Genomic DNA, 27,192 nt, shown 5'->3' with positions numbered 1-27,192 from the left:
TGAATGAGAAAAGGTTGTTGAATTTATTCAGTGGTCTCAGACCTTTGATTAAAATGCTCCCCTGCGGTCATTGGACATTAGCAATCCCGAAATTACATAAACACTTCATTCCAAATTGGGATTTTTACCTCAAAATAGCAACAGCACTCAGGCAGGATGGAGAAACCGGTGAGGGAATTTCCCCTTGAAACATGAGCATTAGCAGTATTAGATAGTCCTGGGAACACAGAGCAGGGTTACTTTAATAGCTTCAGGAACTCAAGTGCCCCTGTCAGCAGAGGGCAATCTGTAGGCCATGCTCACTAACACCTCCATTTATATAACCATGAACCACTCAGAGACTCCTGCAAACTGGAGCTGTTGCTTGATCGAGTTGGTTCACTTACGTATACAGAACAAGAGCAAACCCAGACAATTCTCTGAATTATTAAAAACAACTTTTCTTTAACTAGTGTTGATGTTTGTTCTAATCAAGTCCTTCTTTCTCATCAAGATATTTTCAGTTCAGTTTCAATTGGCTCAGTTTGGTGCTGGTGGTTTTGGTCTCTGTGCCACACTAAAAATCCCATTTTGTGCGTGAGAGAAGAGGTTAAAAATTTAACAACTAGATGACAAGGCAACAAGGTAGCAGAGAGAAGACACTCCAGGTAAGGCAGCAGCCTCATCAGTATGCAGAGTTGGAGAGGAAAGATTCAAACATCTTCAAAGCTCGTGCTGGTGCCCACTGTGGTACCATGTGTCCAACCCCCTGAGAAAACAAGAGAACGAGGGGATTAGGATCAATGGCCATCAACATCACCCCAGTGACTCCAACTCCAAACCCCAATTCCGTCTTAATCCCACTGCCCTCTCTGAAGTACAAACAGCCCATAATAACCAGTATCCAGGACATCTGGTTGTTAGCAGTGGATCGGTGATGTCATAACCATCCCATGATTCCTTGCCTGAGCATTGTGACATTACAATAACGTCAACAATGTTTGTTTTTGATATTTATGTTGCCATGCCGACCAGCTACCCAACATTCAAACACAAATCTGATCATAGCTGTCACTGCCTTGTCTGGATTTCTGATCAGTTTGGTCCTTTCCATTTGATGAGAGACTTAAATTGCTGCCTTCGGATCAAACTGCCTTTTTATTGAGAATTCTGAGTGAAGGATGATGAACAGGACATCAGCACCCAAGCTGGGAGAGTGGGAACAAAGTCACAAAAGACTGAGAGCCAGTGAACCCCTAGAGATTTCAGAAGTACAAAATTACAGATGGTAAAGATCCCTGAAGATCGAGAAGAAATGTTCACCAGCAACATCTCAGGTCAACCAGGGATTCACAATAAGTGGCAATTTTGCAAAAAGTCAGAGTAAGGAATTAAAAGAGACAGAGTGGAATAAGTGGGTTATCAAGACTGAGTATGAGATGTGGGGAGGGAATTGGGTCAGGGATAAAGGATTGGTTATTGTAGTCTAAATAGCTGCTTCAAGCCTTGTGAAGTTTGGCAATTACAGCTCTTATTTACAGGCATATGATGGAGACACAATGTTGGCAAACTTCACCAAGGTCTTTTCCCTGCTATGAAGTCAAATTGGTAATTTATAGAGTCATGCAGCATGCCCTAATCAGCACATTTCATTACAATTTTTTTCCCTGTTGTCACAATTCATTTCCCATTGATTATTTTAGAATTTGCATGAAATATCCTTATCAATAGATATTGTGGCCTGAGGGTATTTGTTATAACTGTGAACCTAATGGTATCCTCCGTTTGTTACCTTAAGTTTACTGACTTAAGCTGTGAAGGTTGTTATGTTTGAAACTCTTCCTTGAGAGGCAGTTGTTGACTAGGACTACTGCTAATTACATCTGCACCAAACTTGGGAAAGAGAATGCTAATCTGTTTATTTGTAAACAATATATCTTAAAAAATTAATGATGGATTTCAACAAAACTAGGTATTCAGACTGTGGCCCAAGGAAGAAATGTTGAGGTTTTCACAAAGTGACACATTCAGACCATTGAGAGGTGGGAAAGTTGAGTTTTGTTTCAAAATGTGTGGTTTGTTTTATTTGGAATGTCATGGACTGTCTCAGCTGCTGTAGTGTTACTTCTCACAGCTGCCAATATGTGAGCAGAGTTTTCAGGGCAGGTTCATGGGTGTGGATTTCCTGAAGTCTCCTCATTGAGATAGAAAAAATACCTTTCTCCAGCTTTTTTAGGGACAGAGCATCAAGGAAGAGCCGCATCATTTCAATAATGTTAGATTAAATCAGCCAGGCAGACATATGCACTATAGTGAGTGCTTATCTTCACTTGTGTTTAACTGCAATTATCATTAACGAAAAAATATTCAGGGATATGGAGGAAGACGGATATGGAGTTGCAGATCAGACATGATCTCACTGAATGGTGGTAGAGTTTCAGGGTTGGAGTGCAGGATGTAAGCCAACTATCATTGGTCAGTCCAGATGAGGTAGAAGTGAGATATCACAAGGAGTCCTTTGGAGCTGAAGGCAGTGTATCATGTATCACTGTAAAATGGTGGGTTATCACGGGTCAGTGCGAGGTAGGGGTTTGGTGAATCGAATATCATCTGGTGTCACCAAAACAGGGATCTGGCCATCACGTTTACAGTTTTTGGGACTTGCTGAGTGTGTCCTGATGGTTGTGAGTTTCTTACATTGTAACAAAGACTGCCCTTTGAAAGGACTTCACTGAGACATGCTAAGGTTGGAGACAGTGCTATACAAATACAATTCTTTCTTTCTCAGATACATGTAACCATGGTATTCAGTAGTTTGTGATCAGACTGCAACCTATCTCATATTACACCCATTAGACTCAATGTAGATGCAAATTCCACAATTACTCTTATGATCCTGCCAATTCTAAATGAAAATTGATACAAAGCAGTTTGTTACCTTGACAGTCAGGAAGGTGAGGTTCCTGTACTGTTCGTAGAACCCTGCGATCTGGTCATTGTAAATCCATGGTTGATAGTTTAGGGTTTTCTGTGGGGAAAACAGGTTGGACAGTCATGGAATCAGTCAGTCATTGGGAGTGACACATCTATAGCTCAGTTCTTACTGGAGTTGAGAGGCAGAGCTCCTACCCTGACTGCAAAGGCTCATGGATTTTTCTCCCCACATTAGTGACAGGTATGAACCTTGCTCACAAACACACTATTACCCCCCTGTGCCCAGCAGTTCAGCAGGTTAGGTTGGAGTGTTGCCAAGCATTCAGCATTTGTGATCACAGTACAGCAAGATGCAAAATGTTCAACCTTTACATGAAAGGGATGTACCCCACTGTCCCCCATCACTCCATCCAAAGGTGCTGACTCTCTCTTGGGTTCAGCTTCACAGACATAGCACCTTTCTCAAGACAACCATCGTTCATTTGGTGATTGCCTCAACAGCATCCAGGATAAAATTACTCACTTTCAATATCTACTCCCTCCACCATCGACACTCAGTAGCAGCAGTGTGTACTATTACAAGATGCACTGCAGAAATTCACCCAAGATCCTAAGACAGCATCTTCCAAACCCATGACTGCTTCCATCTAGAAAAACAAGGGCAGCAGATACATAGGAACGCCACCCCCTGCAAGTTCTGTTCCAAGCCACTCACCACCCTGGAGTCAAAATCCCAGTATTGTGGGTCTATCCACAGCAGATGGACTACAGCAGTTCGAGAAGGCAGCTCACCACCACCTTCTCAGGGGCAACTAGGGATGGGCAATAAATGCTGGCCCAGCTAGCAACACCAACATCCAAGAAAGAAATAATGAAACCTCAGTCGACCCTTCACCCTCTCCCAAGCCAACCCAGCATCCAACCACACGCTTTCCAGCAGTGGTCAGTGATCTGCTGAGGAATCCCCCACTTACTTAGCTCACCACCCCCAACCACTTAACCACAGCCATGTCCACAGCTTGATCTGCTGCCTTACAGTAACAATATTAAAACTGGAAAAGTTCACAGAATCATGGAGCTCTGAAAATCTACACATTTTGGCTTTGAGATACATCTCAACTCAACTATCAAATAGTAGCCTACGTACCTGCTGATTCAGCGACTTCACAAACCAGTTCCCTCCCAGGAAGTTACAGGCCATGTCTGTGTCCCCATTGTAGACCAGTACTCGGAGACCCTTAGCGAGCAGCTGCAGGTAGAAATTGTGCATGGTGTTGTAGATGCGTTGATAGTTTTCACTAACCACAGGACTGTAAGGGGAGAAGATGGGTTAGCTCTGGTTACAATAAATACATCAAAGTTAATCGCAGGTTCAGTTCTTGAGTTTAGAACAGTGAAGGGTGATCAAATCGAGGTGTTCTAATTTAAAAATGTTTGTTAGACAAGGGGAGAAAAGTGTCAAACACCGAGGGGCAAAATGGAATTGAATGTAAATCAGCAATTATTTTATTGAATCACAAAACAGGCTCTAGGTGCGGAGTGGCCAAGTTGAAATAGTTGGAATAATATAATACATTAACTTGATCAGGCTTAGGTCAAAGTAGTGAAAAATAGACCACTGGAGGTTTCTAACACAATGCAATGGAAATAGTTCCAGCATCCAGGGGCGGCACAGTGGCTCAGTAGTTAGCACTGCTGCTTCACAGCGCCAGAGACCCGGGTTCAATTTCACCCTCGGGCAACTGTCTGTGCAGAGTTTGCACATTCTCCCTGTGTCTGCGTAGGTTTCCTCCAGGTGCTCCGGTTTCCTCCCACAGTCCAAAGACGTGCAGGCTAGGTGGATTGGCCATGCTAAATTGCCCATAGTGTTCAGGGATGTGTAGATTAGGTGGGTTTATAGGGGAATGGGTCTGGGTGGAATGCTCTGTGGGTCAGTGTGGACTTGTGGGGCCGAAGGGCCTGTTCTCCCACACTGTAGGGATTCCATGATTCTATGATCTTGATTCTCTCATAACTCCTGTCTCCTGACTCTGACAGAATCCTGGTGAATCTATATCATACACTGTCTTGTGGCCATCATGTGCCTTTAATCATAGCATGACATTGCACAATGTGGCCCACCCAATGCTTTGTATAAATCGACACTATCTCTTCATCCTTATTTCTAAAATCTGTTGACCTTTTTATGATTGCTTTATCTATCATTACATGGCCACTTGGACAATTATGTATTTGAATTCCTGATGGGTCTCTGTTTGTCCATACCCTTTGTTGCCTTTCCATTGAGCTTATACCCATTAATCCTCATTTTCCCTCTTAAACGTACTGCCTCTTACCTATCAACATCAAGTGGAATTTTTCAGCCAAGAATCCATCTACTAACTTCTATGTTGTATGAGTTAACTCAGATTGACAAGTACCAGCTCCTGCTGCATCTCTATGTCAATCATGATTCAACCAGTCAGTACCCTGTTAGGTCATATAAATTGGTGCTCCCTTTCTAAGTTTAATTTCTTGCATCTCAGTTGTGACGAGTGCAAGCCAAAAAACTTTTACGTTGTGCATCTTTTTAACAACGTTTAAGCTTGCTGTGCCCATTGAAAGTCTCTCCCAGTCCTTCAGCATTTGACAAATCTTACTTATGTAGGACATCGGGAAACGAGTGAATATTCCCCTCTACCCATGAGAATGAATGGATTGACTGCACAATTTACATCTACCAGACTTTCAATTTGCACTCAATCCCATTTGAAGGGGGCAGTAAGTGGGTCGATGCAAACTGGTTGTTTAATCCATTAACAGGAACATTTACCCACAGTTGAGGTGAAGCCAATTTATCATGACACCGGTTTATCTCAGTTGACACTTCCGTGCAGTGTTGAGAGACTGCCAACACTGTCAGGAGTACCGTCTTTTGGGTGAGATGTTAAACCAAGCCATCCAATCTTATATATGTAATATTGTCTGTTTACCAACATGTTCTCTTACCTGCAGAGTTCCCAGGGTTGGACAAAGTTTGGGATGTGCAGAGCCTGTCTTACATCAGCACGATTGAGCCAGGTCCACTGAGCGGTATCATTGATACATGGAGGTGCCATGTTCTTTAATGTAGCTGCATTCTGCTACAAGAGCAAAAGAAAGTGTGGGTAACAGAGAATACAGATACCCCATGAGATGCACATACTTTCAAAAACAATTAAACCCAGCAGGTCACGGGAAGATGAGAAAATGAGGTCTTCATTTTCCAGCAGCAGAGGGAGAGACGACAGCGAGGACCAGGGGGCTGCCGGGAATATATTTGGGCAGAGGCTGAACCCGAGACACTAAACGTGTAGTGTCTCCCACCCGCCCTCCTCTAACCAAAAATAAAGGACTCTGTGGTGTGTTGGTAAGGTAGGGTTTTTATACTTTTTCTATTTCTTCTGTATCGTGTAATTGGTTAAAAATTTACTTTCTTTTTTTATTTATCTATTAATTGGTTATTTGAAAAGACCATAGCAGAGAAGTATTAGAAAGTATTTAACTCATAAATTGATATAAAGTAATAAAGTAATTAACTAAGTAGAGATGGCTGGGCAGGTGATGTGCTGTAGCTGTATGATGTGGGAACCGGCTGATCCCATTGTGAACGGCAGTGACCACATCTGCAGCAAGTGTTGGTTGCTGGAAGATCAGAGTTGAAGATCTGGAATCTGAGCTTCGAACACTGTGGCACATCCGGGAGGGGGAGAGTTACCTGGACGCTTTGTTTCAGGAGGCAGTCACACCTGGTAGATTAAGTAATTCAAATTCAGTTAGTGATCAGGGACAACAGGGTGTGACCGCAAGTGAGGCAGGTAGGGGGATCCTGAGTTCAGGAGTGGAGGAGCCTCAGCTTTTGACCTTATCCAACAGGTACGAGATACTTGCTCCCTGTGTGGATGAGGAAAAGGGCTGCGGGGAGGATAAGCCAGCTCACCACGGCACCATGGTGCAGAAGGCCATTTAAGAGGGGGGAGCAAAAAGACAAGTGGTAGTTATAGGGGATTCTATAGTTAGGGGGATAGATAGTATCCTTTGCAAGCCAGATCGGGAGTCCCGCGTGGTTTGTTGCCTGCCCGGTGCCAGGGTGCAGGACATCTCTGACCGGGTTGAAAGGATATTGAAGCAGGAGGGGGAGGATCTAGTTGTTGTGGTCCACGTTGGGACTAACAACATAGTCAAGGCTAGGATGGAGGACCTGTTTGGGGATTATCAAGGAACGAAATTAAGGAACAGGTCCTCGAGGGTCATTATCTCCGGATTACTGCCTGAGCCATGTGCAAATTGACTTAGGGATAAGAAAATTAGGGAAGTAAACACATGGCTAAGGGAGTGGTGTGGGAAAGAAGGGTTCCATTTCATGGGGCATTGGCCTCAGTTTTGGAACCGGAGGGATCTGTACCGATGGGACGGTCTCCACCTGAACCGATCTGGAACCAGTGTTCTAGCGAAAAGGATAAATAGGGTGGTCACTAGGACTTTAAACTAGTGAGTTGGGGGGAAGGGAAAGGAAAAACGACAGGGAGTATGATGGTAAATAAAAAGGTAAGCAGCAGGTTAGCATGTGTGCAGGAGGGTTTAAGTTCAAGGCAGACGATGAAAGAAGCAAAAAGGAAGGATAACTCAGGAGATATTATTAGAGATGTTGGAAATCATGAGGGTAAGAAAGCTAGCATAAAGGCACTTTACTTGAATGCTCGTAGCATTCGTAACAAGGTTGATGAGTTAACGGCACAAATCATCGCGAATGAATATGATTTGGTGGCCATTACGGAGACATGGTTACAGGATGGTCACGACTGGGAGTTAAATATCCAAGGGTACCAGACTATTCGGAAGGACAGACAGGAAGGTAAGGGAGGTTGTGTAGCTCTGATATTCAAGGACAACATCAGGGCGGTGCTGAGAGATGATATAGGTTCTATTGAGAATGAGGTTGAATCCATTTGGGTGGAAATTAGAAATTCTAAGAGGAAAAAGTCACTGATAGGCGTAGTCTATAGGCCACCAAATAATAACATCACATTGGGGCGGGCAATAAACAAAGAAATAACTAATGCCTATAAAAATGGTACGGCAATTATCATGGGGGATTTTAATCTACACGTAGATTGGTCGAACCAGCTCGGTCAGGGTAGCCTTGAGGAGGAGTTCGTTGAGTGTATCCATGATAGTTTTCTTGAACAGTATGTAATGGAACCGACGAGGGAGCAAGCTATCCTAGATCTGGTCCTGTGTAATGAGACAGGAATAATTAATGACCTCATAGTTAGGGATCCTCTTGGAAGGAGTGATCACAGCATGGTTGAATTTAGAATACAGATGGAGAGTGTGAAGATAAAATCCAATAGCAGGGTCCTGTGCTTGAACAAGGGGAACTACAATAGAATGAGGGAGGACTTGGCTAAAGTAGACTGGAAACAAAGATTTTATGGTGGGACAGTTGATGAGCAGTGGAGGACTTTCAAAGCAATTTTTCAAAATGCTCAGCAAAAGTATATTCCAGTGAAAAGGAAGGACTGTAAGAAAAGGGGTAATCTGCCATGGGTGTCTAAAGAAATAAGGGAGGCTATCAAATTGAAAGAGAAGGCATACAAAGTGGCCAAAAACAGCATGAAACTAGAAGATTGGGAAAACTTTAAAGGTCAACAGAAATCCACAAAAAGAGCTATAAAGAAAAGTAAGATAGAACATGAGAAAAAACTAGCACAGAATATAAAGGCAGACAGCAGAAGTTTCTATAAATATATAAAACGAAAAAGAGTGGCTAAAGTAAATGTTTAGAGGATGAGAAGGGGAATTTAGTTATGGGATATGATGAAATGGCCGAGGCATTGAACAGGTATTTTGTATCGGTCTTCACAGTGAAGGACACTAATAACATGCCAGTAATTGACAAAGAGACAAAGGTAGGTGAGGACCTGGAAACAATCATAATTACGGAAGAGCTAGTGTTGGGCAAGCTTATGGAGCTAAGGATTGATAAGTCTCCTGGCCCTGATGGAATGCATCCCAGGGTACTAAAAGAGATGGCGGGAGAAATAGCAGGTGCACTGGAGGTAATTTTCCAAAATTCGCTGGACTCTGGGGCAGTCCCAGCAGATTGGAAAACAGCAAATGTGACGCCACTGTTTAAAAAGGGAAGTAGACAAAAGATGGGGAATTATAGATCGGTTACCTTAACGTCTGTAGTGGGGAAGATGCTTGAGTCTATTATCAAGGAAGAAATAGCAAGGCATCTTGATAGAAATTGTCCTGTTGGGCAGATGCAGCATGGGTTCATGAAGGGCAGGTCATGCTTGACAAATCTTTTGGAATTTTATGAAGACATTACGAGCGAGGTGGACAATGGGGACCCAGTGGATGTGGTGTACCTAGATTTCCAAAAGGCCTTCGACAAGATGCCGCACAAGAGGCTACTGCATAAGATAAGGATGCATGGCATTAAGGGTAAAGTATTAGCATGGATAGAGGATTCGTTGACTAACAGGAAGCAAAGAGTGGGGATAAATGAGTGCTATTCTAGCTGGCAGTCAGTGACTAGTGGTGTGCCTCAGGGATCGGTGTTGGGACCGCAATTATTTACAATTTGTATAGATGATTTGGAGTTGGGGACCACGTGTAGGGTGTCAAAGTTTGCAGATGACACTACGATGAGTGGCAGAGCAAAGTGTGCAGAGGACTGTGAAACTTTGCAGAGGAACATAGATACATTGAGTGAGTGGGCAAAGGTCTGGCAGATGGAATACAATGTAAATAAATGTGAAGTCATACATTTTGGTAGGAGTAATAGTAAAAGGGATTATTACTTGAATGGTAAAAAGTTGCAGCATGCTGCTATGCAGAGGGACCTGGGTGTCCTTGTGCATGAATCACAGAAGGTAGGTCTGCAGGTACAACAAGTAATTAGGAAGGCAAATGGAATTTTGTCCTTCATTGCTAAAGGAATTGAGATTAAAAGCAGAGAGGTTATGTTGCATCTGTACAAGGTGCTGGTGAGGCCACACCTGGAGTACTGTGTGCAGTTTTGGTCTCCTTACTTGAGAAAGGATGTTCTGGCACTGGAGGGGGTGCAAAGGAGGTTCACTAGGTTGATTCCGGAGTTGAGGGGGTTGGCTTATGAGGAGAGATTGAGTAGATTGGGATTATATTCATTGGAATTCAGAGGATTGAGGGGGGATCTTATAGAAATATATAAAATTATGAAGGGAATAGATAAGATAGAAGTAGAGAGGATGTTTCCACTGGCAGGTGAAGCTAGGACAAGAGGGCATAGCCTCAAGTTTAGAGGGAGCAGATTTAGGACTGAATTGAGAAGGAACTTCTTCACCCAGAGGGTTGTTAATCTATGGAATTCCTTGCCCAGTGAAGTAGTTGACTCTATTTCAGTAAACGTTTTTAAAGAGAAGGTAGATTTTTTTTGAACAATAAAGGAATTAAGGGATACGGTGAGAACGCGGGTAAGTGGATCTGAGTCCACGAAAAGATCAGCCATGATCTTATTGAATGGCAGAACAAGCTCGAAGGGCCGGACGGCCTACTCCTGCTTCTAGTTCTTATGTTCTAAGATGTGCAAAAAAAAGTTTATACAATGAACTGGACATTCAACTTAATAAGTGACTAATTACAGTGAGATCAAGAAATCTATACATTGAAGGAAAATGGGCCATTGGGATTCTGTCAAACTGGAGTTAAAGGGAAGTGTTTGGGTATACTGGAATTCTGTACAGTGAGAAGAGGTTGGGACCAATGGAATTCTATACAGTGAGAGCAGGAAGAGGTAGGTTCATTGGGCTTATGTACAGTGAGCGTGAGAGGGAAGAGGTTGGGTCCACTGGGATTCCATACAGTGACAGTGAGAGGGAAGAGATTGGGTTCATTGGGATTCTGTACAGTGACAGTGAGAGGAAAGAGGTCAGATCCATTAGAATTCTGTACAGGATGGAAATAGATGGTCAGTACCTTTGGTATTTCAAAATGATAATATTGGAAGAGGTTCTTGAGATCTGTGTGGAAGCGTGAATGACTTCCTGGTATTCCTCCAGCACAGTTCAAGTACAGTGAGTACACATTGAGTCCACTATTGTAGATGATTCTGAAGACTTCCCCAACCTAGAAAGAAAATAACTTGTCAATGGCTATTTCCTCAGGTCACCTAAATATCCAACAGCCTGTCACCTTTATATCTCACCTCTTTCTCCCTTCCACCAGGAACTTACATCTTTCCTAAGGATTGTACCAACATATAGGCTAACAATCACATACATAAATCTATGAAGATGGAAGGTTAAGTTGATAAGCCCATTTGAAACCCTATGGGATACTGGGCTAAATACATAGAGGCAGAAAGTGCAAAGTTAAGGAGGTTCTGCTGACTGTGATCTTAAACGGAGACATGCCAACCCTCCGATGAGAACGTAAGAAACAGGAATGATGTCTTGCTGCTATTCAGACTGCATCAGAAGTTAGTGTCCTGACCAATCGGTATCATTGAAAATAATCCATCTGACATATCACATTGTTGTTTGTGGGATCTTGCTGTGTGCAATTTGGCTCTCTCATTTACGACATTAAGCTGGTTTTCAAAAGAACTTAATTGGGTGTGAGATGTTTAGTGATGTCCCAAGGTTGTGAAAGGCGCTATATAAATGCGTGTCTACGTTTCTTATATCCAAGTATGCAGAATCAGAGACCAAGTGTGTAGTGAGCTGGAGTTCAGTAAGTGAGGGAGGGGTACTTACTAATGCTTGGCAGTAAAAGTCATTGTTGTTGACAAAGTTGCAAGATCCACCTTTGCAGCAGTATGTGTTCAGGTTGCTCCATAATCTTAATTGGAGAAGAAAGCAACAGAGAGAGAGAATAACATTGTCAAAGTCACATCTTTGTGTGTTGAGAGCCAGACACCAGCAAGAGGAGATACTGCCTCCCTTTCCATACTATCCTTCTGCCTCAGTCTCCTTATGTCAAGTTCAATCTCCTGCATTCACAAATTGAGTTCCTTATCTCAGCAGGTAATAGCCAACAATCTCATTTCTCAATTTGTGACCCTGTTACTGTCAAACAACACTGAACTCTGTTTGTATCAGTTTCTATTATTGATACAATTCTGTGTTTAGTGCAATGTTGCAGGTTCCATATATTCCAACAGAAATCAATGAGGTAAATGAATCTGCTGTATTTAAATTGTCCCCTCACTCCACATTCTTCTCAATGAGCGGGATTCCATCTCTCTGTATTATGAAAATACATCATTTTACAGTTGATAAAAACCAAAAGAACTGCGGATGCTGTAAATCAGGAACAAAAACAAAAGTTGCTGGAAAAGCTCAGCAGGTCTGGCAGCATCTGTGAAGAAAAAGTCAGAGTTAATGTTTCGGATCCGGTGACCCTTCCTCAGAACTCCATCAGGGAAAACATCCTTCTCACAACAGCTACTTTGTCAATCTCCCTCAAAATCTTAAGTGTTTTACTAATATTACTGCTGGGAATGGAAACCCAATTTCTTCAATGAGAACAGGTTATCCCACATCAAACAGATTTCTGAGGAAGGGTCACCGGACCCGAAACGTTAACTCTGATTTTTTTCTTCACAGATGCTGCCAGACCTGCTCAGCTTTTCCAGCAACTTCTGTTTTTGTTTTTGTCATATAATAGTTGAATTACCTTATAAGTGTGAAATGTTATCTTTAAAAATGTTCAATCTTTGTGAATATGAGAAAACAAGTTAGGCATTGGTTGTGCCAAACCGTCACCAGCTCACCACCACCTTCTCAGGATACCAGGATTGGGCATTAATGTCAGGGATTCCCACAAATCACAAAGGAAGATGGCCAAAGACCTGACTATGGATGTAGGGAGCTGAGAAACCCCTTGGTCAATTTATCTCGAGGGTCACTGATGGGCTTGTTCTGGGCTCTGAAGATATTACCCAAAGCTGCAGCGTCTAAAAAAAAATGATGCCTCAGACACTAAAACAAAGAACTGCTGGAGAAACTCAGCAGTCTGGCAGCATTTGTGGAGAGAAAGCAGAATTAATGCTTCGAGTCCAGTAACCTCTTTTCAAGAAGGGTCACTGGACCCAAAACGGTCATTCTGCTTCTCTGTCCACAGATGCTGCCAGATCTGCTGAGTTTCTCCAAAAAAACAGCCAAAAACTGTTTTGTTTCTTTTGGTGCCTGCGGTTTGCCGATTCAATCAAAGATGTATGGAGAATTTGTTATAAAAATGTCACCAGTTGAAGCTCTGACTACAGTTATATTTTTATAGTCTATAGATTCATGTATTTCCTATCTGCAAAATGTAACTTCTTGTCAATTTTTCCCATGATGAACTCATGTCTGGATTTGGAATGTAAGGTGTCCTTGTAAACGCGTCACTTAAGTTGTAATTACACCTTCTTGCCAGTGGAAGTCATGCAGCAGTGTATAAAAGTATGGCTTCTATTAGAAATCAGAACCTAGAATGCATAAATGTAATGCTTGTGACAATGAACAGGATAAGTCAAAGAATATCTCATACACTTATTTTGTCTTTGCTCCTGCTTCTCTCCTATTAGCTTTTTTTTGCCTCTGTCTATTTGACTTGTTTTTCATATCTTTTCCAATGCAAGGTGATGTATCAAGGACAGGAGCCTTGAATGAAGTGGTGCTTTTGGAGAAAATGTGCTTTCCCACTTCTCCAAACTCTTGTGTCACTTACACCTTCACATCACCTGCAAATCACCTGCAAACACACCGGTACTGTCCCCGCATTCTGCACTGCTCACCTTGGTCCTTGTTCTTCACAGAGCAGTTGGAAAAATGACACACAAATAATATTCCTCTTGGTATCCCTTCTGTTTTCTTCAGAGAGATTCCAAGGTGCAAATGAAAAAAGACTCCTTATCCTTGTCTCTATTTTGCCTTAGGTGTTAGTAATTTTCAAACGAGAGAACGACATTTACCTTTCCTAGCTACCAGTATGAACCACTAGAAACAAAAGCAACAGGACCAGGTTATTTGAGACTGCCCCACTATTCTCTAATGATCGAATTGTAGCCACAACTTCACTTTCCTGCCTGCCCCCAGAAGCTTTGCATCCCTTGTAAATTAAAAGTCTGTCTAATTCAGAACCAGGCTCCACTGCTTGTTGAGGGAGAGAATTCCGAAGTGTAATAACCTACTGAAAGATGAGATTCTTCCTCAGCTCTGCCTTAAGTTGGAGAACACCTTATTTTGAACCTGTACCTTTGATTCTGGACACTACTGTCAGGGAAAACATTCTTCTCACAACAGCTACTTTGTCAATCTCCCTCAGAATCTTAAGGGTTTTACTAATATTACTGCTGGGAATGGAAACCCAGTTTCTTCAATGAGAATAGGTTATCCCACGTTGAACAGGTCAACCCTGGTCTGTGCAACATTTCAGACTGGGCGAGAGCAGGTCCCGGTTTTAGACTGACCACCCGCCGTGAGTTAATGTGCTCAGTTGGCATAATACTCACGTGTCTCCAAAGAGTCCATGGTAATATCCAAAGTAGACGAGTGACTGGTCATTGTAGAATGTGCTGCTCAGTCCATTCCCAACTCCATACCCCTGGAACACAGAACATAGTTTCACCACAACAAGCTTGGCTCTTGTCCACACTCCACCCTCTCGTCTGACTCCAGGACATACAAGTGTTGGAATTCATTGGAAACTCTGCAGCCTACACCAGTGAGGATCATTCTCAACCCCGAGCCGGGAGATAATGAGTTTGATTCCCACTGCACATGAGGGCAAGACCGAAATCTGAGAGTTCTTCACGAACAGAGATAATGTTTTTGGATAAGAAGTTAAACTAAATCTCTGCCCCTCAGATCATATAATCCCTACAGTGTGAAAGCAGGCCATTTGGCCCAACAAGTCCACACTGACCGTCCAAAGACCATCCCACCCAGACCCACCCCATCCCTGCAACCCTACATTTCCCATGGCTGACCCACCTAGCCTGCACATCGTTGGACTGTGGGAGGAAACCCATGCAGACACAGGGAGAATGTGCAAACTCCACACAGTAAGTTGCCCAAGTGTGGAACTGAACCCTGGTCCCTGGCGCTGTGAGGCAGCAATGCTAACCGCCGTGCCACACCATAAAGATGGAAAGGTCCCATGGCACTATTTCAGAGAAGCGTGCTATTTGGTTCCTCCAAATGTTACCTTTCTTTCACATCAGTCAATCAGGTTTCTCCAGCCATTATTACATTGCTGTTTCTAAAAGCTGCCTGTGCACACATTGGCTACATTGCAATAAGACTTCCACTTAATACCTCAGTGGCTGAGAGGCTCTCTGGAATGTTGTGATAAAATATGAAATGCAGGCTTTTTATTCTCTCACATTAACATCCCTTTATCTAATGCTTCAGTCTCACGTTCAAAGTATGGGGACAGGATTAGGGTTCAACAATGACAGGTAGGGGAACACAAGGCAATCCAAGTTTTTAGGAGAAGGAATTGCAAATACCTTGAAGTTAATCGGAGCTGGTCCATCCGCAACTTTCAGGCTTAGGGTTGGTACATAAACACCCCCATAACTTTCACCAAAGATATAAAAATCGTTGCTCTTGAAGCTGGGGAACTTATTGAAGAAATCCTGCAAGGCCAGATAGTTGTTTTCTGCAACCTAGCAAAGTTGGAAGAAGAAAATGAGATCGGGGTTAATGCTATGCTCCCGTCGATGAAGAAACCACAGTAAGATGGAATTCATTCACTTCCCAAGATATTCTGATTTCAGCTGTGGTTCAGTGGGTACTTTTGCCTCCAATTCAGAAGGTGTGGGTTCAAGTTCCACTTGAGACACTTCAGTGAGCAATCCAGGCTAACAGTTCTGCACTGTTCCAGGAGATGCCCTTCAGGTGAAACACCAAACCATGGCCCCCAATACTTCTCTAGTGGGTGTAACAGATCCATGGCAATATTTTAAAGAATACCTTGGGAATGCCTGTGGGACATTTGGGACCTTACTCTGCCCAAATTGACTTCCATATTTCCAACATTACAACAGGCTACACTTCAAAAACCCATGTTTGGCTCTAAAGCTACTGGGATTACCTGAGGTAGTGAAAGATTTTAGTGAAATATAAGTTCTTTGATTAGATAATGAATCTAAGTAGTGACATGGAGCAGTGTTTAAAGTACTGGGAATCTGATGTATTTCATTTGCTCAGATTTCAGAGGGGCTTCTAACTATTACCAAAGTAGTGATGTGAACATAAGGTGGGAAGGCATAGATCAGGGGCCAAAATAATGATGAGAGTTGAACATTAATGAACAGGAGAGAGTTAGTTCTGTCACCAGTCTGCGGTCACAGGGCAGGAGGCAGGAATTCCTTGTGCACATTATTTGCCTTTTGATGAAATTGTTTAAGTGTACTTACATTTCAATAGTCTGGGTAACCAGGCCAATCTCATGCTATCACAGTGTAGTTCTGATTTGGGTAACTTGATTCACAAGCTGATATCTGGATTAACAGAGTGGAATCCTACTCCTTTTCTCAGTGTGAATACTGGACCAACAATTGGTGTTTCAGGTTCCAAACAAATCAAGTGCAATGAGGATCCTGCAGTATGAAAATCACCTCTTTACAGAGAGAGACATGTCCCAGTTAACACAAGTTATACAGTAGCTATCTTGCATGACATATCATTGGTTGGATACAAGAAATAGACAGCCCTACGTTTAAGGGTTCAATGTTTTGTGATTGGCAAACGGATTTCTACCTGCTCCGATCTCTGTTAGTGTGATATTGTGGTTTGGTAGAGGATGTTAAATTTGATTTTTGATTTTTTGATTTTATTTATTATTGTCACATGTACCTGGGTACAGTGAAATGTTTTGGTTTGCATTCAGTACAGGCAGATCTTACCATACGAAGCCCATAAGGGTAACAGAACACAGCAAGGAATACAATGTTATGGCTGCGGGGAAAGTGCGCAAAGAGCGAAGTCAACATTAAATTTGAAATTTGACAGGTCCATTCAGAAGTCTAATAAAGTGAAGCTGTTGTTGAATCTGTTGGTACTTATGTTTAAGCTTTTGTATCTTCTGCCCTACAGAAGAAGTTGGAAGAGGTTATAACCAGGATGGTGGGGGTCTTTGATTATGTTGGCTGCCTTCCAGAGGCAGCGTGAAGTATAGATGGAGTCAGTGGATGGAAGGTTGGCTTGCGGGATGGCCTCGGCTGTGTTCACAAGGTTGAGATAAAGATGCTGGAAATTGAGGTTTTTTTTTAAGATTCAAAGTTGATGAACAAATGGCCGATATGATGCATTTGCGCATGCACAACTCTATTTAATACCAGCACATTATTACAAACACGCGCTACAAACCACGTGCCAACTGCGCGCGCGCGCACATGCACACACACTACCAGGTCCTTGGACAGGCACCATTCACAAAGTCCGCACGGGGGGGGGGGGGGGAGCCTGAAAAGAACAGAATGCCCGATCTCTCTCCACCCTCCACTGCCACCTTGGTCCCCTTCCACTGGGATTGGTTTCTTGCTCTTCTCTACAGGTTGATCTCTCTTCCCTCCCCGGGTTGTATTCCCCCTACCCCCAACCCCTCTTGTCAACATTGAGCCAGTCCTATACACAAACGCAGTGCGGACTTCGATGCAACGACGTGGAGGCACCCGGAGCAGTCCGCATGCGCAGCTCCAGTCTCCGCCAACATGGCGTCGTCCCCGGAACACTTGGTTATTCAATGTCATCTCAACTGTAAACACTCTTAGACCCAGTGCGAGCTCTACACAGTAACATCCCCTTTCACAGTCTCTCGATTATGGGATCTCTCACATCATTGCTGAAGGAGTTTACTATTGACATAGTTCACCCTTTACTGCCCCCCAGTAAACAGGTGGCACCATCTGGCAGGGCCTAACAGAGGAAGCAAGCTGGCCACAATACCTCTTTATCGTTGGTGGCGTAGTTTTGATCATCCGAGTAGGAGAAGCCAACTCCGGCCGGGGACTCCAGGTACAGAACATTGGCCACCTTGTTCCAGCTGTACTTATTGATGTAGAGTGTACTGCCATCATCATTCACCTGGAAGTAACACACAGGAGTCAGTGACCTCCAACTCCCCATCACCAATGCTAGTCTCCACATTCCACACCGCCCTTGCACCCTGTCTCTAAATTACCACTGCCTGCATCCTTTAAAAGAAGTGGGCGCAGAGACAGCCGACATTTGTTATGATTTTCCAAAATTCCTTAGATTCTGGAAGTGGATTAAAAACAGCAAATGCTCACCTTTATTCAAGATTATAGCCAGATAATTAGAAAATCGTAATGTGGTCTTGTTTTAGACAAAAGGAAATCATGTTTTAAATAATTTGTTGGAGTTCTTTGAGGAAGTAACAACATGGATAAAGGGGAACCTGCAGATGTAGTTGGACTTCCTGAAGGAACTGGATAAGATGCCACATCAAAGGTTATTGCACAAAACAAAAGCTCATGGTGTAGGCATATTAGCATGGATAATGGATTGGTAAGATAGCAGGAAGCAGAGTGTAGAGATAAATGGGGTCATTTTTGCATTGGCAAACCATAAGTAGTACAAGTAAAGGTAAAGTCACCATAGTCCTACCATTCCATAAGTCTGCTGACTGATTTGATAGAGAGAGAGCGTACATTGCCGCAGGGATCAATACTGGGGCTGAACTATTTGCAACCTATATAATGAATTTAATGAAGGGACTAAAAGATACAGGAGCAGAATTAGGCCGTTCACCTCATCAAGTCTGCTCCTTCATCCAATCAAGACTGATGTGTTTCTCAACCCCATTCTCCTGCCTTCTCCCCGTATCTTTTGATCCCCTTATTAATCAAGAATCTATCTCTCTCTGTCATAAATACACTCACTACTTGGTCTCCACAGCCCTCTGCGGCAGTGAGTTACACAAATTCACAATTCACTGGCCGGAGAAATTCCTCATCTCAGTTCTAAAGGGTCATGCCTTCACTCTGAGGCTGTTACCTCAGATTCTAGACTCTCCTACTAGTGGAAACGTCTCCACATCCACTCTATCCAGGCCTCTCAGTATTCTGTAAGTTTCAATGAGATACCGCTCTTATCCTTCTAAACTCCATACAGACCCAGAGTCCTCAACCGCTTCTCATATGACAAGCCTTCTTCCCTGGGATCATTCTTGTAAACCACTTGTGAATGCCCTCCAAGGCCAGCACATTTGGATACGAAACCCAAAACGGCTCACAATATTCCAAATGTGATCTGACCAGAGTCTTATACCGCTTCAGCTGTACATTCTTGCTCTTGTCTTCGAGCCCTCTTGAATACTAACATTACATTTGCTGTCCTAACTGCCAACTGAACCTGTATGTTAATCTGTAGAGAATCCTGAACTAGGACTCCTTAATCCCTTTGTGCTTCAGATTTTAGAAGCATAGAATCCCTACAGCATGGAAGCAGGCCATTCGACCCCTCGAGTCTACACCGACCCTCCAAAGAGCATCCCACCCAGACCCGCCCTCTACATTTCTCACCCTAGACACTATGGGCAATTTAGCATAGCCAATCTACCTAACCTGAACATCTGTGGACTGTGGGAGGAAACCCTGAGCACCTGGAGGAAACCCACGCAGACACAACAGAGTGTACTGCAGTTTTTCCCCATTTAGAAAATAGTCTACAACCACTTGGTCTTACCAAAGTGCATAAATTCACACTTTCCCACATGGTACTTCATCTGCCCCTTCTTTGCCCACTCTCCTTGCCTGTTCAAGTCCTTCTGCAGCCTTCTCACTTCTTCAATACGAGTGTCCCTCCACCTATCTTTATGTCACCAAACTTAACCACAGTACTCTCATTTCCTTCCTCCAGATCATTAATTTATAATGTGAGTAGTTGTCCCAACACTGACTCCTGCATAATTCCAGTAGTCACTGGCTGCCAACCTGAGAAAGACCCCTTTATCCTCACTCTCTGCCTTCTGCCAGTTGGCCAATCCTCTATCCATGCCAGTTATTTGCCCCGAACACCATGGGGTCTTCTCTTAACTAGCAGTCTCCTGTGTGGACCTTATCAAAGGCCTTGTGGAAATCCAAATGGATCATGTCCACTAGCTCTCCTTTGTCCAACATGAGCTGTCCTTGATGATGCCATGCTGACAGATCCCTATTTTACCATGCACTTTCAATTACTCCACAGTCTCATCCTTAATAATGGACGCAATGTAATGCAGCTAATTTTTTTTTTTCTTCATTCATTCATTCATGGGATGAGGGTGTTGCTGGTTAGGCAGCATTTATTGCCTATCCCTAATTGCCCAGAGGGCAGTTAAGAGTCATCCACATTGCTGTGGGTCTGGAATCACATGTAGGCCAGACAGGATGGCATATGATAATTTGCAGATGATGCTATGATCGGTATGGATGGTAAGATAGGTAGGAAAGTAAGTTGTCAGGAGGAAGTAATGATCTTACAAATATAAATAGATAGGTTTAGAAGAGTGGACAAAATTTGGCAGATAGAATATAATGTGGAAAAATGTGAACTTGTCCACTTGGCAGGAAGAGTACAAAAACAGTATACTCATTAAATGGAGGGAGTTTGAAGAATTTAGTGGTACAAAGGGCTCTGAATGACTGATTATGAATCACAAAGTTAGCACACAGCTATAGCAAGTGATTAGGATGGCAAATGAAATGTTGTTTGTTGCAAGGGGAATGGAATGTAAGACCAGGAATGTTTTACATCAGCTATACAGAGCACTGGTGAGACCGCTTCTGGTGTACTATGTACAGTTCTTTACTTTAAAAGAAACTGCTTTGTAAGCAGTTAGAGAAGGTCTACACAACTCATTTCGTAATTTGGTACTATGAAGAAGGGTTGGTCCATTACCCATTGGAATTTAGAAGAATGAGAGGTTATCTTAGTGAAATCTTAGAGATTCCTTTTTTTTGTTTGGGAGTCATTTCTCTGTAGGAGTCTCTTCCTCAAAGTACTGGAAGTTGGGTCTTTAAAGTTTATTCAAGGCTTAGTTACATATATTTTTGATAGGAATTAAGAGTTATTGGCAGCAGGGCTAGGGGAAGTCAGTCTAAAAACTGGAGTTAAAGCCACAATCAGACCAGCTATGATCTCACTGAATGACAGAGCTAACACTGCTGCAGTGAATCTCAATCATCACCCTTTTGTAAAGGAGATACTTACGTGCAGAGGTCCATTTTCAGCGAGGAATCCATCTAAGGAACTGCATCCAGGTCCACCGTTCAGCCACAGGACCACAGGGTCAGTATCTGGGCTTCGCTGGGATGTTACAAACCTACAGGAGACACATTGGAAAATTGACATCCTCCATTGAGGACTCAGGATCTTGCAGGACAAAGAGAAGATATTCAGCTGTTTGTAACCCTGCCAGCTCTCTGCGAGTACAACTCAGCAAGTTCCACTCCCCTGCCTATTTCTCATAGCCGTACAGATCTTTCCGCAATCAGAGCCCCCTCTCAAATGTTAAGCCCATAATTCCGTTTTGCAAAATGCGATTGAATCTGCCTCATCACACTCTCAGGTAGTGCATTCTAGACTGTAACTACACTATATGTAAAATTATCTCTTATGTTGCCTCTGGTTTGTTTACCAATTGTTTCCAATCAATGCCCTCTAGTTTGTGATCCTCGCACCAATGTGAACAGTGTCACCTCTAATCTACTGTAGTTACCAGATTGGACTAACCCACTTGAATAAGAGTCTCCCACCAGATCATTTCTTGCTCTCGTCTTTTGAAAACATTGATTCTATTCACCCAGTTGACACAAGGATGCATTTTCCAAAAAAAATGTGATTGGAAACTTTGATGAATGAAAGGATTCAATAGGTTAGACATGGGGAATCTATTTCCTGTACTTGATTAAATCTAGACCAAGGACCCTTAATCTTAAAAGTATTGTTAGACCCTTTTGGATCAGACACTTTAGTTGAAATCAGAACTCCATCCAACAAGACAGTGGATTCTCTCAGTGAAGAATTGGAGCTTTCAGGACTGAGACCAGCAGAGTTTCGTTGGGTAAGCTCATCTAGGAAATGGGGTAAAGGTGAGATCAAGTCGAGATGCAAATCAGCCATGAGCTGATGAATGGTGGTGCAGGCTGGAAGGGCTGAATGGCCTCTTGTTCCTATGGGATTAGGTGTGGGAAGGCTGGACACTTTTCACTTCCCTAGCCCAGGGGCACTGAGACCAATTGTTACAGCCAACTGAAAGGAGGGACCTAGAGAAAACCAGCAGCACCCAGTGTTGTTCAAGTCCATTCAGGGACAGTTTCTCCTTCTCTGGGAAAGAGACGAGGCAGTGCTTAGATAATCCCACTGCCTCGGCTCAGTAACTCCATTTTCGACCAAATACAATGGCTGATCCAGTACAGCCTGCGTGCTCTCCTCCATCACCTTCAGCAACACAGTGAAAAGTCAGTTCCTTTTGTGAATGTAATCAGCAAGTGCCAGTGGTCAGAATAGTGAGTGTGGAAGAATGGTAGCAAATACTTATTATGTGTTTAACATTTGAGAGGGGGCTCTGATTGCGGAAAGTAAAGAGTTGGGAGTTTAAGTTGAGACAGTGCATTTATTTAGTACTGATCTCGATTTTCAGACATGTTGAAAGAGATGAAGTACTTTTGAAGTACAGTGTGTTGTTATGTAGGAAACACTGCAGCCACCAGCTATGCATAGTTAGAATAACCAGATAGACGATTCTTGTGACATTGGTTGAGGGAACTACTGGCCAGGGGGACAGTTCTTCTTTCTTCCTGGGATCGCTTGCATCCAGCTGACCAAGCCGATGGGATTTAATTTAACCTCTCATCCAAAAGACAGCACCTCAAAGAGTATAGTTCGCCCTTGGTGCTGCACTGAGAAGAGAGCAACATCTCTGTGAAAGTACTTCCCTTGTTATCTCAGACTCCAACATTTTCTCCCTCCTGTCTCGCTCTTGGTGAATGTATATACCGCAAGCAATCACGTTAATTAATCAAGAAGTGATTAAGAGCAGACCTCTGTATCTCAATTTCCCCAACCCCACCACATCAGCAAGTCCACAGTTTAGTGTGACCCAATTACAATGACCAATTCAGAACAGATCAGGGATTTTCACTTACGAAGAATTCAGGAGAGTGGGATTGACTAGCTGTGCCTTGTCTGTCATGCTGGGATAACTATATAATATCCCAGTTCCAGTGAAGCCACATTCACTTACCAGTAGTGTAGATGTTGGCCAGGAGATGCCTGCAAGTAGCCAGACCACTGCTTGAAGTTCAGTCTGGTGTTCAGACCCGGTAACGAGAGGATTTCATCTGGAGAGTAATATGCCAGACAGCTACTCACACAAAGTAACAGCAAACTCCACCACATGGCTGTGAAGCAGTGGGACAGAGAGATGGAATCTATGTGACAATCACAGCTCAGAGAATTACCAAGGAATATGGCAGCCTGGTTTAGTGGCTCCTTATGTAACTAGGCTGGGCGTCACATAATCAATGGTGCATGATACAAGGAGGCAGGAATTAAAATATTAACATATGATAAGGAAAGAAATCACAAGGTATTAAAAAAAATGTTGAGAGTGTTGTAAACAGGTGAAATTTGTTATTTATGCTGGTTAGTTTTGATAAAGTAACTAAATAACCAGTGACCCCAAACTGTCCTTTAAAACCTTAAATACTGTGTAGATAATAAGCAGCGCTCCCTTCAACCGCTGCTGGATTTCCAAAGGTATGAAATCCTTACAGTATGAAAGCAGGCCATTTGGCCCATCAAGTCCACACACCCCTTCCATGAGCATCCCACGCAATCCCTGTAACCCTGTATTTCCTATGGCTAATCCACCTAGTCTGCACATCATGGGTAATTTAGCATGGACAATCCATCTAACCTGCACATCCTTGGAGTGTGGGAGCAAGCTGGAGTAGCCAGAGGAAACCCAAGCAGACATGGGGAAAACGTGCAAACTCCACACAGACAGGCTCCCAAGCTGGAATTGAACCAGGGTCCCTGGTGCTATGAGGCAGCAATGCTGACCACTGAGACCCCTACAGTTTCCCATGGAAATTGTATTTGCCTAAACACAGCTCAATTGTGTATTTATGGAATAATTTAACAGATGTTAAATTCAAGGTGTTCCAAAACAGTTCAAATTCTCCAATTCTTCATTTGTTTTTGTGATTAAAGTGTCACTGGTTAGGTCTTCACTTACCACCTATTCCTAGTTGGAATAATGGTCTGTGGTATTCGGCAGGAGGTTTCTTTGCCTACGTTTGACATGTTGCCATTGGACATCATTGAGTTCTGAAGTCAATGTTGAGGACTCCTGGGACAACTCCCTCCTGACTGTATGCCTTCATTTCTGGTGGGTCTGTCTTGCAGACAGGACAGGACATTGGCTGTAAGTTATGATACCATGAGTATGAATGTAGTATCAAAGACAATATGTCAAATAACCCAATCAGGAGTCAACTATTTTGTGTTATGAATCATATTAATAAGTAATCATATAATGAAGATATCATTGGGAAAGCGTGATCATACTAAAATGAAATTTACGTTTTGAAGCAATGTTAAGATAGAAATGAGGGTTGTAAGTTAAAATAAAGCCAACTAGGCAGATATGTGAAGTGAGCTGACAAAGGTAGGTAGGAAACTTGTATTAAATGATAGTAGCTAGGAAATTTTAAAAAAACTCATAATTCTGAAAGAATTGATGTTCTGTTGAGGAATTTAAATTCCACTGGAAAATTATTTCAATCATGAATAACTGGAGAAGTTCGAAACAGTGTTAGGAGAACAACATTGCCAAACAGTACAAAGTCTGAAGGCTGGAAGGCCTTTTAAGAATTCAACAAAGTATTACCAAGAGGCTTCTTAAGAGGGGAAAATAATATGACAGTAAGCCAGCAAGAAATATAAACACAGATTGTAAGAGCTTTCACAAGTGTATAAAAAGGAGGTGGTTAGGGAAAGTAAATATGGCTACCACAGAGGCAGAGAGAGGGAAATTATTTTGGGGAATAAGGAAACTGTAGAGAGGTTAAATAGAGTCATATAGCATGAAAACAGGCCCTTCGGTCCGATGTGTCCGCGGAGCTGGAGAGTACCAAACAGCCCCTTATGCCTGCTCTATTGTTCAGTATGGTCAATGACTAATCTTGGGCTTCAACTCCACTTTTCACCCCATTCTCCATATCCCTCAATTCCCTGAGAGACCAAAATTCTGTCTCTGTCAGTTTTAAGTATGTTCAATAATACATTTGCAATCACCAGAGATCAAGAATTCAATAACTTCACAATCCTTTAAGTGAAGAAGTTTCTTTTTATCTCAGGTTGACTAATTTCCTTTAGGGAAGGAAGTCTGCTGTTCTTAACTGGTCTGGCCTATATGTCACTCCAGATCCACAGCAATGTTGTTGATTTCTAACTTCCCCATGAAATGGCCCTAGAAAGCCACTCAATAAATGTTGGTCCAGCCAGTGACACCCACTTCCCATGAACACATATAAAAAAATTCTTCTAAACTCCAAATATAGACAAAAAGTACTCAACCTCTCATCTTGGTCAGCCCATCATCCCAGGGATCAATCTAGTGAAGTTTGTTGTCCAGCCTCCAGTGCAAGTATAAACGTTTTTAATTATGGAGACCAAAACTACTCCAGTACTCCAGGTCTGATTTCACCAAAGCCCCATACAGTTGTAGCTAGACTCCTCTTCTCTTGCACTCCAATCCCCACACAGTAACCCCAACAACATGCCATTTACCTTCCTAATTACTTGCTGTGCTTGCATGCCAATTTTCAGAGTTCCCTCTATGGATTCACTCAGATCATCCATATTTACAAGTTTCATACATTTTAGAAAATATTCTGTTTTCTATTCTAATAATCATAGTGAATAAATTGACACTTTCATACTCCATCTGCCATCCAGTTGCCCACTCACTTAACCTGTCTATATGTCTTTGCAGCAGCCTTTTTATTTCCTTATAATAAAACAGAGAACTGCAGATACTGAAAATCTGAAACAAAAACAGAAATTATCAGGTCTGGCAACAATGTAGAAAGGGAAACAAGAGTTAACATTTCCAAGTCCAGTGACCCCATTTCAGAACAGATGTTCCATTTAATCCCAATTCTGCCTCTCTCTCTCTTTCTCTTTTCTCTTTTTTCACTTTTCTGGAAATCCTTTCCCTCATTTTTCTCTGTTGGAATTAAAATTTCAAGTTCTGCAGTTTTAATTTCTCTGTCTCAAATCCTCTGTTTCCAGTTCTAGATATTTCTGCACCCATTTTGCAATTTCTGTTTTTCAGGTGCCTCTCCATCTCTTAAGCGCCTAGCTATCCCTTTTAAGTCTTCCATGGCCAAGGCTTTTAGTTTTTCAGAAGTTACTTTGTGCTACTTTATGAAAGCATTAATATCACATGTGGACATGTTTCCATTTTAATTTTAGATACTCAAAAAAACCTATTTGCAGAAAGTTTTCGAAGGAATAATTCATTTCCACAACTCCAAATCTAATGTTCACCTATGAGATTATCATACTTGAGTTGCTAAATTTGTTACAACCAGGTGAGGATGGGGAATGAATTCCACTCTTTTTAAACCCCTCTTGGTCAGTCGCAAGCAATTTTTAAACATTTCTTTTATTATGTATTTATCAGGTTTTCCTGAGTGAAAGAAGGAAGAATTTTATGACCTAATGGAAGAAAGAAAAATAAAAATATGATATCAAACCCACAGACAAACACAGATTATAAGTTTAAAAGGGAGAATGGTCACAGGCAGGAAAAATAAAGGCTATACCATTTAAAAGATTTTCTTCCTTGAGGGGCTGGAATCTTCTTTTAACTTGAGACCACGGTTGTTTAATTATTGATAATTAATTATTTAATATATTAAATAATGAATTATTCTCAGCAGATCTTGTTTACAAATCCATCTTTCCTTCTGTATGATCAGCAGCTCAAAATCAGCTATTGAAATATATTTCAGTGTATATTCCTGACCGTGGCTCCATTTGTTTCAAAGTTACTAACCATCAGGGAAGCCTTTCATTTCTCAAAGTCTGAGGTTATTGTATAAGTGTCAATTAAAGCAGGAAAGGCAAATTTCTTGATACTGACTAAGTTGCCTGGTTTCAATGTCTTTAGATAAAAGTGATAATTTCAGTGCAGACAGTTCCTTTATTTTATTTACTTGTGGGATGTTGACATCACTGGCTACACCACTGCTTATTTCTCATC

General features: G+C 42.3%; 1 protein-coding gene and 1 long non-coding RNA gene across 3 annotated transcripts; one reads left to right on the top strand and one right to left on the bottom strand.

Annotated features, from left to right (window-relative positions):
* LOC109920830 (lysosomal protective protein-like) lies at positions 1 to 23,441 on the bottom strand. 2 transcript variants are annotated; one of them, XM_048606139.1, is made up of 11 exons: positions 23,161 to 23,441; positions 21,126 to 21,237; positions 17,859 to 17,996; positions 15,416 to 15,574; positions 14,417 to 14,508; positions 11,676 to 11,760; positions 10,897 to 11,046; positions 5,902 to 6,032; positions 4,061 to 4,223; positions 2,918 to 3,007; positions 1 to 748 (listed from the first exon to the last, which is right to left on the bottom strand). In XM_048606139.1, the coding sequence occupies exons 1-11, from the start codon at positions 23,313 to 23,315 to the stop codon at positions 665 to 667; spliced, it is 1,359 nt and encodes a 452-aa protein (XP_048462096.1). In that variant the 5' UTR covers positions 23,316 to 23,441; the 3' UTR covers positions 1 to 664. The 2 variants fall into 2 exon arrangements, with proteins under 2 accessions (XP_048462096.1, XP_048462095.1); XM_048606138.1 differs by having other exon boundaries at positions 5,902 to 6,035; positions 23,161 to 23,439.
* On the top strand, positions 17,612 to 26,799 carry LOC125485075. The gene is made up of 3 exons (XR_007263839.1): positions 17,612 to 17,927; positions 26,400 to 26,518; positions 26,611 to 26,799. It is a non-coding gene; the product is annotated as an uncharacterized LOC125485075 (long non-coding RNA).
* The last annotated feature ends 393 nt before the right edge of the window (positions 26,800 to 27,192 follow it).

The sequence above is a fragment of the Rhincodon typus genome, chromosome 15 (assembly GCF_021869965.1).
Source record: "Rhincodon typus isolate 14 chromosome 15, sRhiTyp1.1, whole genome shotgun sequence".
NCBI lineage: Eukaryota > Metazoa > Chordata > Chondrichthyes > Orectolobiformes > Rhincodontidae > Rhincodon > Rhincodon typus.
The sequence above is the reverse complement of the archived record's forward strand: the minus strand, read 5'-3'. Positions and strand labels throughout refer to the sequence as shown.